Source organism: Manis pentadactyla, chromosome 3 (genome assembly GCF_030020395.1).
Source record: "Manis pentadactyla isolate mManPen7 chromosome 3, mManPen7.hap1, whole genome shotgun sequence".
Taxonomy (NCBI): Eukaryota; Metazoa; Chordata; class Mammalia; order Pholidota; family Manidae; genus Manis; species Manis pentadactyla.
The window spans coordinates 170,421,876-170,435,235 of NC_080021.1; the positions used below are offsets into that span (position 1 = coordinate 170,421,876).

The following is a 13,360-nucleotide window of genomic DNA, read 5'->3' on the forward strand; positions in this document are numbered from 1 at the left end:
GCTTTGGGAACATACTCGACTTCTTTCTTTTGTATCTCATACCTGTTGAATTAAGAACTTCTGTTTGCTCTACTTTGAAAATATCAAGAATTTTATTACTTCTCAACACTACCACTCTACCTATCCTGTACAATTCATCCTTATTTCTTACCTGGGGTGTTGCAGTGGCCCTGCAACTGGTCACTCTGCTTTCCACTCTTGATGACTGGAATCTTTCCTCCACCCAAGAACCAGTAGGATACTTATAAAATATTAATTTGTGTTATTTCTCTGCTCAAAACTATGCATTTCACTGAGAGTCAGATCCAAAAGTTCATAGGACTTACAAGGCCATATATTACTTTATTCCCAGTGACCTCTCTGCCCTCCCCTACCACTGTCCCATTGTCTGAACAAGGGGAGATAATATTTATTACTTTGTTGTTCTTTGAATTACGTTTCCCCAGGACCAATTATGTCCTTGCCTCAGTGTCTTGCTACTGGTCCCATGGCCTGGAAAATTCTTACCCTAAGATTTGTGTGACTATCACTTCTCCTTTAAGTCTGCTTAAATATCACCTTTCAGGACAGTCATTTGCTAATTATCGTATACGAAATAGCGACCACCTTTCTTTTACTCCTCAATTCTCCAAGACTAGGCATCCCTTTCCCTGTCCCCCTTGTTTATTGTCTTTATTATACTTGCAGCCAGTTGACATACTATGTATTCACTTACATATGATTTATTTTCAGTCTCCATAAATTAGAATGTTAATTCCATGAAGGCAGCCATTTAGTTAATTTTGTTCACAGCAGTATCCCTGTCATATAATAAGCTCAATAAATACTTGTTAACTGAACGATGGATTAATGTATAGATGTGGGATATTTTTTATTTATTCTAGTAGCTACTCTTTCAATTAAGGACTTTAATTCTAAAATCTTCAGCAATTATCTCCTAAAAATATTGCTTTATCTTTTATACAACTATTTTCTACCTCTGGAACTCTTCAGGCATATGTTGAAGTTTCCTAGTAAAAACACATTTCTAATCTGTGTTTTCCTATTTTTAATCTAATTGTTTTTCTATGCAGTATTCTGGATGAATCACTCATTACTATCCTCCATTTCACTAATTCTCTTTTTGTGTCTAGTTTTCAATTTAGCCCATTTGTTTTTTGATTCAGTGATTAAAATTTTTTTTATTAAGGTATCATTGATATACAATGTTATGAAAGTTTCACATGAGCAACATTGTGGTTACTACATTCCCCCCTATTATCAAGTCCCCACCACATATCCCATAACAGTCACTGTCCATCAGCATAGTAAGATGCTACAGAGTCACTACTTTGTCTTCTCTGTGCTATACTGCCTTCCCCATGCCCCCCTTATATTTTATGTACTAATAATAATACCCCTTAACCTCCTTATCCATTCCTTATCACCCACCCTCCCCAACGCCTTTCCCTTTGGTAACCACTAGTCCATTCCTGGGTTCTGTGAATCTGCTGCTGTTTTGTTTCTTCAGTTTTTGTTTTGTTCTTGTACTCCACAGATGAGTGAAATCATTTGCTACTTGCCTTTCTCCACCTGGATTATTTCACTGAGCATAATACCTTCTAGCTGCATACATGTTGTTGCAAATGATAGGATTTGTTTTCTTCTTATGGCTGAATAATATTCCATTGTGTATAAGTACCACATTTTCTTTATCCATTCATCTACTAATGGGCACTTAGGGCACTTCCATTATCTTGGCTATTGTAAATAGTGCTGCAGTAAACATAGGGGTGCATATATCTTTTTGAATCAGTGATCTTGTTTTCTTCATGTAAATTGCTAAGAGTGGAAATCCTGGGTCAAATGGTATTTCTATTTTTAGTTTTTTGAGGAACCTCCATACTGCTTTCCACAATGGTTGAACTAATTTACATTCCCACCAGCAGTGTAGGATGGTTCCCCTTTTTCCACATCCTTACCCGCATTTATTGTTGCTTGTCTTTTGGATGTTGGCCATCCTTACTGGTGTGAGGTGATACCTCATTGTGGTTTTAATTTGCATTTCCCTGATGAATAGCAATGTGGAACATCTTTTCATGTGCCTGTTGGCCATCTTTAGTTTTTCTTTGGAGAAGTGTTAGTTCATATCCTCTTGCCCATTTTTTAATTGGATTATTTGCTTTTTGGGTGTTGAGGCATGTGAGTTCTTTATATATTTTGGATGTTAACCCCTTGTTAGATATGTCATTTAAAAATATATTCTCCTATACTGTAGGATGCTTTTTTCTTCTGCTAATATTGTCCTTTGCTATACAGAAGCTTTTTAGCATGAGGTAGTCCCACTTGTTCATTTTTGCTTTTGTTTCCCTTGCCCATGGAGATGGTCTTGAAAAAGTTGTTCATGTTTATATTCAAGAGTTTTGCCTGTGTTTTCTTGTAAGACTTTTATGGTTCCATAGCTTACATTCAGGTCTTTGATCTATTTTGAGTTTACTTTTGTGTATGGGGTTAGACAGTAATCCAGTTTCATTCTCTTACATATAGCTGTCCAGTTTTACCAACACCAGTTGTTGGAGAGGCTGTCCTTTCTCCATTGTATGTCCATGGCTCCTTTATCATGTATTAATTGTCCATATATATGTGGGTTTATACCTGGATTCTCTATTCCGTTGATCTATGGCTCTGTTCTTATGTCAGTATCAAATTTTCTTAATTACTTAATTACTTTGTAGTTCAGCTTGAAGTTGGGAGAGTGTAATCTCCCCCGCTTTATTATTCCTTCTAAGGATTGTTTTGGCTCTTTGGGGTCTTTTGTGGTTCTATATGTATTTTTGAACTATTTGATCAAGTTCGTTGAACATTGCTGTTTTTATTTTGATAGGGATCACATTGATTCTGTAGATTGCGTTAGGCAGGATGGCTATTCTGACAATATTAATTCCTACCCATGAGCATAGGATGTATTTCTATTTATTGGTGTCTTCTTTGATTTCTCCAAAGAGTGTCTTGTAGTTTTCAGAGTATAGGTCTTTTACTTCCTTGGTTAGGTTTATTCCTAGGTATTTTATTCCTTTTGATGCAATTGTGAATGGAATTGTTTTCCTGATTTCTCTTTCTGTTAGTTCATCATTGGTGTATAGGAAAGCAACAGATTTCTGTGTATTAATTTTGTATCCTGCAACTTTGCTGAATTCAGATATTAGTTCTAGTAGTTTTGGGATGGATTCTTTAGGGTTTTTTATGTACAGTATCATGTCATCTACAAACAGTGACAGTTTAACTTGTTCCTTGCTGATCTAGATGCCTTTCTTTTATTTCCTTGTGTTGTTTGAATGCTGTGTTTAGTACCTCCAGTACTAGATTGAATAAAAGTGAGAGAGTGGGCATCCTTGTCTTCTTCCCTATCTTAGAGGAAAAGCTTTCAGCTTTTTACTGTTAAGTATGATGTTGGCTGTGGGTTTGTCATATATGGCCTTTATTATGTTGAGGTACTTGCCCTCTATACCCAATTTGTTCATAGTTTTATCATGAATGGATGTTGAATTTTTTCTAATGCTTTTTCACTGTCTGTGGAGATTATCATGTGATTTTTGTCCTTCATTTTGTTGATGTGGTGTATGATGTTGATGAATTTTCAAATATTGTACCATCCTTGCATCCCTGGAATAAATCCAACTTGATTATGATGGATGATCTTTTTGGTGTATTTTTGAATTCAGTTTGGTAGTATTTTGTTGAGTATTTTTACATCTGTGTTCATCAGGGATATTGGTATGTAATTTTATTTTGTTGTGGTATCTTTACCTGGTTTTGGTATTACAGTGATTCTGTCTTCATAGAATGAATTTGGAAGTGTTCCCTGTTCTACTTTTTGGAAAACTTTAAGGAGGATCGGTATGAAGTCTTCTCTAAATGTTTGGTAAAACTTAGCAGTGAAGCCATATGGTATGGGAGTTTTGTTCTTGGGTAGTTTTTTGATTACCAATTCAATTCATTGCTGGTAATTGGTCTTTTTGAAATTTCTGTTTCTTCCTGGGTCAGTCTTGGAAGATTGTATTTTTCTGGAAAGTTTTCCATTTCTTCTAGATTATCCAATTTGTTGGCATATAATTTTTCATAGTATTCTCTAATAATTCTTTGTATTTCAGTGGTGTCCATAGTGATTTTTCCTTTCTCATTTTTGATTCTGTTGATGTGTATAGACTCTTTTTTTCTTGATAAGTCTGACTAGAGGTTTATCTATTTTGTTTATTTTCTTAAAGAACCAGCTCTTGGTTTAAGTAGTTCTTTCTAGTGTTTTATTCTTCTTGATTTTATTTATTTATTCTCTGATCTTTATTATGTCCTTCTACTGATTTGGGGCCTCTTGTTTTTCTTTTTCCAGTTTCATTAGTTGTGAATTTAGACTCTTCATTTGGTATTGTTTTTCTGTAAATAGGCCTGAATTGCCGTATACTTTCCTCTTAGAACTGCCTTTGCTGCATCACTCACAGAAGTTGGGGTGTTGAGCTGTTGTTCTCATTTGTCTCCATATAATGCTTGATCTCAGTTTCAATTTGATCATTGATACATTGATTATTTAGGAGCATGTTGTTAAGCATTCATGTGTTTGTGGGCCTTTTTGTTTTCTTTACATAATTTATTTCTAGTTTCATACCTTTGTGATCTGAGAAGGTGGTTGGTAAAATTTCAATCTTTTTACATTTACTGAGCCTCTTTTTGTGGTGTCTAGTATGTGATATGTTCTGGAAAATGTTCCATGTGCACTGGAGAAGAATGTTTATCCTATTGCTTGTAGGTGGAGTGTTCTGTAGATGTCTGTTAGTCCATCTGTTGTAATGTAGTGTTCAGTGCCTCTGTCTTCTTACTTATTTTTTGTCTGGTTGATCTGTTCTTTGGAGTGAGTAGTGTGTTGAATGCTCCTAAAATGAATGCATTACAATCTATATCTCCCTTTAATTCTGTTTGTATTTGTTGCACATATTTTGGTGCTTGTATGTTGGGTGCATAAGAGGAATGCTTATATCCTTTTGTTGAACTAACTCCTTTATCATTATATAATGTCCTTTGTCTCTTGTTACTTTGTTTTGAAGTCTATTTTATCTGGTAGAAGTATTACAACTCCTGCTTTTTCCTTGTCTTTACTTTTAGTCTTCTTATGTCTTTGGATTTGAAGTGAGTCTCTTGTAGGCAGCATATAGATGGGTCTTACTTTTTTATCCATTCTGGAACTCTCTGTCTTTTGATTGGTGCATTCAGTACACTTACATTTAGAGAGATTATTGACAGATACATACTTACTGCCATTGCAGGCTTTGGATTTGTGGTTACCAAATGTTCAAGGACACCTTCTTTACTATCTTCCACTCTAACTTAACTTGCTTATAACACTGTTATAAAAACAATCTGAAGATTCTTTTTTTTTTCTCTCTTCTTTTTCTTCCTCTCCCACTCTTTATAGTTAGTGTCATATTCTGTACCCTTTGTGTATCCCTTGACTCACTTTATGGGTAGGTGATTTAATTTTGCATTTGCGTAGTAATTAATTGGTCTACTTCTTTTCCTGTGGGTTTATTTTCTCTGGTGACAGCTATTTAGCCTTAGGAGCACTACCATCTACAGCAGTCTCTTTAAAATACACTGTAGAGATGGTTTGTGGGGGGAAATTCCCTCAACTGTTGCTTATCTGGAAATTGTGTAATCCCTCCTTCAAATTTAAATGATAGTCTTGCTAGGTAGAGTATTCTTGGTTCGAGGCCCTTCTGCTTCATTGCATTAAGTATATCATGCCACTCCCTTCTGACCTGTAAGGTTTCTGTTGAGAAGTCTGATAGCCTGATGGATTTTCCTTTGTAGGTGATCTTTTTTCTCTCTCTGGCTGCTTTTAATACTCTGTCCCTGTCCTTGATATTTGCCATTTTGATTATTGTATGTCTTGGTTTTGTCTTCTTTGGGTTCTTTGTGTTGGGAATTGTGCACTTCCATGGCCTGAGAGACTATTTCCTTCCCCACACTGGGAAAGTTTTCAGCAATTATTTCTTCAAAGACACTTTCTATCCCTTTTTCTCTTTTTTATTCTTCTGGTAGCCCTATAATGTGAATATTGTTCTGTTTGGATTGATCACACAGCTCTCTTATTCTTCGATTCCTAGAATTCCTTTTTTCTCTCTGCCTGAACTTATTTGTATTCCTCTTTTCTAATTTCTTTTCCATTTACCATCTCCTCTACCTCATTTAATCTGCTTTTAAATCCCTCCATTCTATATTTCATTTCAGCTACTGTCTTTTTCAAGGTGTCTGTCTCCCTCCTGAATATTTTCCTTCTCTCTTGAATATTTTTCTGTAGATCTATTAGCATACTTATGACTTTTATTTTGAATTTGTTTTCAGGAAGATTGGTGATTTCAGTTTCACTAAGCCCTCTTTCTGGTGTTTGAGGGATTTTGGATGGGCAAGGTGTTCTGCCTTTTTGTAATCCCTTTTCTTCGATACAGATTTTCTGTTCTCTTTTCCCAAATGTAGAATGGCTGCTGCAATCTAATTTCTGGTCACTCTTTTAAGAATAGTTGTATTTCTTGTATTTCTGTATTATATGTGGTTTTCAGAGGAGATTTCTGCCTCACTTCTCACACTACCATCTTTTTTCCTCATTGATTATAATTTTTATTTTCAAGGTTTTAGTAGATTTTTTTGATCCACCTGCTGTTTTATTTCTCATTTTTGTTTCTAATTTTAGTCATTCTTTCATGTTTATAAGATCCTTACTTATTTTAAAGTATTTGTCACTGTATTATGTTATTTTCATTTTTTTTTTACAGTGATTTGTTCTTTGGATTATTGAGTTAGTATGTGCATGTGCTGTGTGTGTCTAGAGTGTTTTATTCATGTGTTTTGCATTTTTTGTTTCTGGTCATATTTTGAGTGGGAGAGTGGCTGTTACTGTTCTCTTCCTCCTCTTTCCCCACTACCCTTCCTTGTCCAATTCCTTTTTCTCTCTATAAATTTTGCTCTTGCCAGTAAATTGTCACCCTCTCCCCATCCCTCCATCACGAACTACATTTTACATTAGTAGCTTGGGACTCTTAGTCAACAGTGACACACAAAGATTTTGTTACACTTAGTACCGGAGGCATGGGGTTTTTTGGCAGAGCTCCTGATTCTGAGCTGTATCTATAACCTTTTGGCTTTCTAGACTTTCATATAAATCTCATCCAAGCAAGGGTGGGCAGACATTTCTTTCAGCCTTCTTTCATGATTTGGGAGGCTTACCTCAATTTCTGGTTTCAAACAATGAGCTACTCTGCGTATTGAGAGGACACTTTCATTCCCTATTTCCTCAAGACCCAATCTCTTTTCCACCTTAGCCTTCACCTTGATCCAGACAGCAGATAGTAATGTCTTCCCCATTCATAGCCTTATATTTCTGCTTAGTTTGTGATTCTCAGAGATGTAGCTGTTTCTCCTTAATTTTTTTCTTTTATGTTTTTGTATTAATACTAGAAATTTATAGAATAGAGAAGAGCCTCAAAGTGTGCGAACTTAGTGGAATTCTAGTTTAAATTTTTTAAATGTACTATTATACCATCTGAATTCATCTCTCACAGCCAGTGGTTATCAGTGCTTTCCTGGTTGATGTCTCTTCATTCTAATACTCCTTTGGGTCTCCAAAGGCCCTCTGCTTCATTTCCCTATTTCTCATTTCCTCCTTACTTATAATTCATAAGTGATTTAGGTACAGATTTCTATTAATTTTACCTATTTTTAAAGTTTTCAAAAAATATAATTAAGTGTTCAATAAATTTCTCCTCTATTTTTTAATGTTGGTTATTAGTAAATCTCTAGCTCTCTCTTTGATTCTTTTACTTAAAAAATGATTTTATTTTTAACGTAATTGTGTATATAAGGTGTTTATGTTAACCTATTTACTTATTATTTTAAATTATGATATGGTTATTGCAGTCAAGATTAAACATGTTTTAAGTACTTTTTTTATGCATGTAAATCTGGAAACTAAAGCTTTCTTTTGGTATGAAGTTGTCTTAGTTGTCAGCAGTTGTAAGTTGTTTTCACTTGCCATATGGTTTCTGATTAATTCTGAAAGGGCTGTCAACCCCAGATAATTTAATTTTCTGTATTTTAAAGTGACACTCATCAGTATATAAAAATTTAAAGGGTTAGCTACCATTTATGGCTAATAAACTCAATATATGTATTTTTTGTTTCTAGAGAAAAACAGAAGTCTGAAGCTAAAGACAGAAAAATTTTAGAAATTCTGCAGGTTAAGGATGCTAAATTACAAGAATTGGAACAGGTTGGTGTTAGAATATAGTAAAAAGTATTATATTTGAGTAGTAGACTCATAGACAGTGAGAAGTGACTGGTGGTTACCGTGGGGAAGGGGTTGGGTTGGGTGTAGTAGGAACCGTGAGGGGGGATAAACCAGAACAAAAATTCTCAATCATAATGTAAGTTGGTATCTGGGATGGTAGCACATGGATAATAAAGCCAGAGATTCTGTAATATCTTTCTGTGTTGACATATAGTAACTGCACTAGTGGGGGCAAGGATTTAATAATAGGGGTATATGTTGAACCAGTGTGTTGAAATTTGAAACCAATATGATTGTAAATCAATGATACTTAAATAAAAAAATATTTGTTTGAGGTTTTAGATATTTACAACTATTAAAAAATTTTTTTTAATAATTAGGATCTTTACTATTTTGAAACTACTATAGTCAGATTCTTCATTATTTTACTTTGCTTGTAGCCTGTTACTAGTTTTCTGAATTAGTATGCTATGTTATTTATATATTAGACATCTCAGATATGTGTTATAGTTTTATAGTAGTGTGTAACAATTATTCATTCTTTTATTGAATTTTACTTTTTATTATTAGTAGTTATCATTTACTTCTGAAACTTATAAATCATTTACTTCTGAAACAAATCTTTTATTTGTAGAAAATATTAACAATAACTGCAATGATTCTATTTGATATTTTGAAAGCTTGCATTTTTGAATTAGTATAATTCTTTTATATATAATCAGTAAATTATACAATTACATGTAATTATGTGCATAAAAATTACATATGTAAAAATTATATGTAATTATGTAATCAGTATACTACCACTGCAAAAATCCATGTGATCAGTACTTCCCAGAACCATTTTCATGGTATAAATATCTTAAAAATAAAGGTGAAAGAAATTTATTGCGAGACTGATCTATATTATGATGTAATATTTAAACTCATTTTGCACTCATCTGAACATTGAGGGCTAAATTATGTATAATTTTCTTGGGTTAAATGGAGGTTCTTTTTAGCAGCTATGTTCTTCTGACTTTTGACTGTATTTCCTTCCTAGCCAATCAATAGGCCATGAGAAACTTTGATCTAAGGTTGGTTATTGTTATAATGTTGTTTTATTAAAAGGGTAAAAGTGGAAGTTAACTTAGATATAAGATTTTCTATACCCATATAAATTTCACAAAATGGAATATAGATTCCTATATGACATATAAATTTAAAATTTATTCATTCTTCAACATTGTATTTTCCATATAGAAAGATGTCATAATTGTTACTATAATGATAACAATTTAGAAGTAACATTTTATTCAGTTTTTTTCTGGAAGGAAACAGTTGTATTTGCCACCTGAGTATCAAATGATATCAAAATAAATCCTAATTTAGGAAAATGTTGTCATGTGTCTGGTATTGCCCAATAGATAAAAACATCATTTGTACTCACATTTCATTGGGAAAAACTAGTCATACTGGCCACTCCAAGATTCATGGGGTTTGGGAAAATGTAAATCTAGGCTGAGTTACAGCTCTCTTTTCTAGAGGAGAATATGTTTTGTCCCTCTTTTTGATATATTTTGGCATTGAGTTTGCAGTGCTTTAGGGAGTGCTCAGTTTATCAGATCTAGATAGCCATTAGTATACATTTAAAGTTGACTTTCTTAAATAACAATGTATTTACCCCTTTTCTTCAGTAAATAGTTTTTCTACTTCCACTTAGATATTATTTCATTACTCATCTTTTTAAGGAGAATTACTTAGCTCATGTATAAAATATTAAATTCCCATAAGGGAGAGTATTTGTTTTTTAGGGCCTCTGATTTCTTAGCCCTAAATCATATATATGTTTTTTTGCAATGGTGGTTTTAACTTTCTACAAGTTATATTTTCAGGTCAGTCAACAAAGTAATGTATTAAATGTGTATACTATCCTGTGACAGTACTATGACAAATTCAGTTACAGTTACTAATGATTTTTAAATCTCTGAGGACTAGCATGGGTATGAAAGTAAGGTGCAAGTGACCATATTCTCCTACACTGGTTTATAGCTTCTTTAAAGGTGGGGACCCTTCTATACTCATTGACCTTTGTGTGTGTGGCACCTAATACTTATCATTTGCCTTGCTCATAACAGATGCTTATTGAATATTGTTAAATGTGTGATTTAAATTAAATAAAACCATGAGAGAATCACGAGGAAAATGCTTCACAGGAAGGTGAGATGAAATTCTGTGGAGAGGTCTTGAGGTATTCAAATGGGTTTAATAGGCAGAGATTGTAGGAGGATTTACCCAGGGTGGACACTGGGCAAAATGCATAAATGTAGAAGTGGAGGGCATGTTTAGGTAGTATTGAAATTTATAGTTTGTTTTATAGATAATATGTAGGACTGTAGGCTGTGATAAGGTTAATGTTATGGTGGACCCATTTTAAAGAAAGGCCTTGATTGCTTGAATGAAAAATTTGCACTTATAGACCTAAGGAATCTGTCTAGGGTCTCCATTAGGGACTTGAATTAGTTGAGCTTCAATCAATGAAAATAAAATTGATAGTCAGTATATATGATTAGAAAAGGAAAACAGACAGTGGAATGATCTGTTCAAAGGTTACTTCATAGTCTAAGAGTAATGGCATGAACCTGAGCAGTTAGGGTTGCAGGTATTTAAAGGTATATAAATTGGAGCCGTAAGAACTTGACAGTAATTTGAAACTGACTCTTAGGTTTTCAGCCTGGAGAAACCAGAACAGTGACATTATTAGCAGAAAGATGGTCATTATCAGGAGGTACAAGTTACTCTGAGGGTAAAGTTTTAGGAAACTGTTAAAGCATGGATCTGACCCTTGGGAAGAAGTTGTCTCCTTCATAAGCAGGTATTTAAGACTTTAAACAGTGAGAATTCTGAAAGTAAGATAGTTGCTTATATTGTTTATGGGTGAGAGTAAGAGCGCAGTTAAAGAGATGAAAGATTGTCCAGGAAAGTAGAGAGAAAAGTGTAATGCAGTATCTCATGAATTGAGAAAGGAGACTTTCAATAAGAAAAAGGTGGTCAGTGTTGTAAAATGCTGTACAAAGGTTTGGTTTGTGAAAAAAATATTAAATTCAGAAATAATGAAGGTTTTAGTGTCTTTAGAAAGCAATACAATAGGAGTGGTATATGAAATTTTAAGAGATCACTGAATTCTAACAAAATAATGGAAGCAAATGAGGAAATTTGACAGTGCAGAGAAAGAAAACTGCATTTAAAATTAGGGAAAATATTAATTGAGTTAGTAGAATTATAGGTGAAGGTGGAGTCCATGGCATCAAGAAGGTAACAAGATTCAGTACATTTATTCTAGCTTTTTCACCTCTTTAGTTACTCAGACCATATCAATTTTTTTCTTAAGCATTATTTTTCCTCTAGCTTTATTTTTATTAATTTGCTGTATCTTTGTCCTTTTACATTGCATGTTTAGATAAATCTATTGTGTAATATTTTATTGGACTTTGTGTTTGACTCAATCTACATGTCTTTACCTTTTTAAAAGTAAATTAATCCAACTTCATTTCTTGGTATAACATATTATTTGGTCTTTGTTCTCTGACTTTATGCTTTCTGTTTTTAATATTTCCTTTGTTTTCTTAATTTGCTACATGTCTTCATTTGTGTGTGTGTGTGTGTCATGTACTCCTGTTGATACTTTGGGAGATTTATGGTCTATATTCTAGTGATTAAGTTTATTATTTTATATATTATATTAACACTATACTTTTTAAAAATTTTTTATTGGAGAATATATAACAGACAACATTGTATTCATTTCAGGTGTACATCATAATGATTCTATATTATATATATTATGAAATGGTTACCACAATAAACCTACTTACCATCTACCAACGTATAAATTTATACAATATTATTGACTATATTCCCTATGCTGTATGTTACATCCCTGTGTCTTATTTATTTTATAACTGGAAGATTGTACCTCTTAATCCCCTTCACTTACTTTGTCCATCCTCCTGCCCTACCACCACTCTGGCAATCATCAGTTTGTTCTCTGTATCTTTGTGTTTGTTTCTATTTTCTTTTGTTTTGTTTGTTCATTTGTTTTTTTTTTTAGGTTCTGTATATAACTGAATATCATGGCATTTGTCTTTTTCTACCTGACTTATTTCATTTAGCGTAATGTTGCTAGGTCCATCCATGTTACAAATGGCAAAATTTCATTATTTTTATATGGTTGAGTAATATTTCATTGTGTATCTATACACACACACAGACACACACACACACACACACATATTTATGCATTCATCTATTGATGGACACTAAGGTTGCTTCCATATCTTGATGATTTAAGATAGTGCTCCAGTAAGCATAAGGGTGCATATCTCTTTGAATTGGTATTTTCATCTTCTTTGGAATTGCTAGATGGTATGGTAGTTCTGTTTTTTTTTTTTTCTTTTTGAAGACCTGCATACTGTATTCCTTAGTTGCTGCATAAATTTACATTCCCACCAACAATGGACAAGGGTTTCCCATCACTACACTTCTTGATTCTAACATACTCTGAAAAATCTAGGGATTTTTCCCCCCCAGTATTCCCCTGTGACTACACGGCAGGGCTTCTGCACAGAAACTCGTGAAAGCATAGGAGCTCCCTAAAACTGGGTCCTCCTGAGCTTTTTAACTTTCAATTTGTCCACACTGATTCTTCAGTAATTCAATTACAGATTAGGTTTTCCAACTCTGGTACTGGTTCCCATGGAGTTTTCTGTTCCTGGGCTTCACCTTGGTAAATCGTGATTCTGTGTATCTGCCTGTTTTTCCAGTTTGGGGAACAGCAGCTTGCCCTATGACCTCAGTTCTCTGATGGTTGTAAGAAGAGTTATTGATTTTCAGTTTGTTCAGTGTTTTTCATGTTCTGTGAACAGGAGAGACAACTTCCAAGTTCCTTATATGCTGTACTGGAAGCTGGAAGTTCCTCCATTGTGTTTTTGTTATTCCACTGAGTAATATTAAATAGCTCTTAATTTTCAAGACTTACAGCCTGTGAAATAGAGCAACAATTAAGAATGA

At 33.8% G+C, this 13,360-nt stretch overlaps 1 protein-coding gene across 4 annotated transcripts in view; it reads left to right on the forward strand.

Moving 5' to 3' along the window:
- Window positions 1-13,360, forward strand: part of CNTLN (centlein) — a 305,405-nt gene that overhangs the window by 58,232 nt on the left and 233,813 nt on the right. For 3 of the 4 annotated variants that reach the window (XM_057498718.1, XM_057498720.1, XM_057498721.1), the window contains exon 3: window positions 8,209-8,293. The exons of the other annotated variant lie outside the window; for it this stretch is intronic. In XM_057498718.1, the coding sequence (XP_057354701.1) occupies window positions 8,209-8,293 (85 nt within the window). The remainder of the gene's footprint in view (window positions 1-8,208; window positions 8,294-13,360) is intronic. 4 annotated transcript variants of the gene reach the window in all.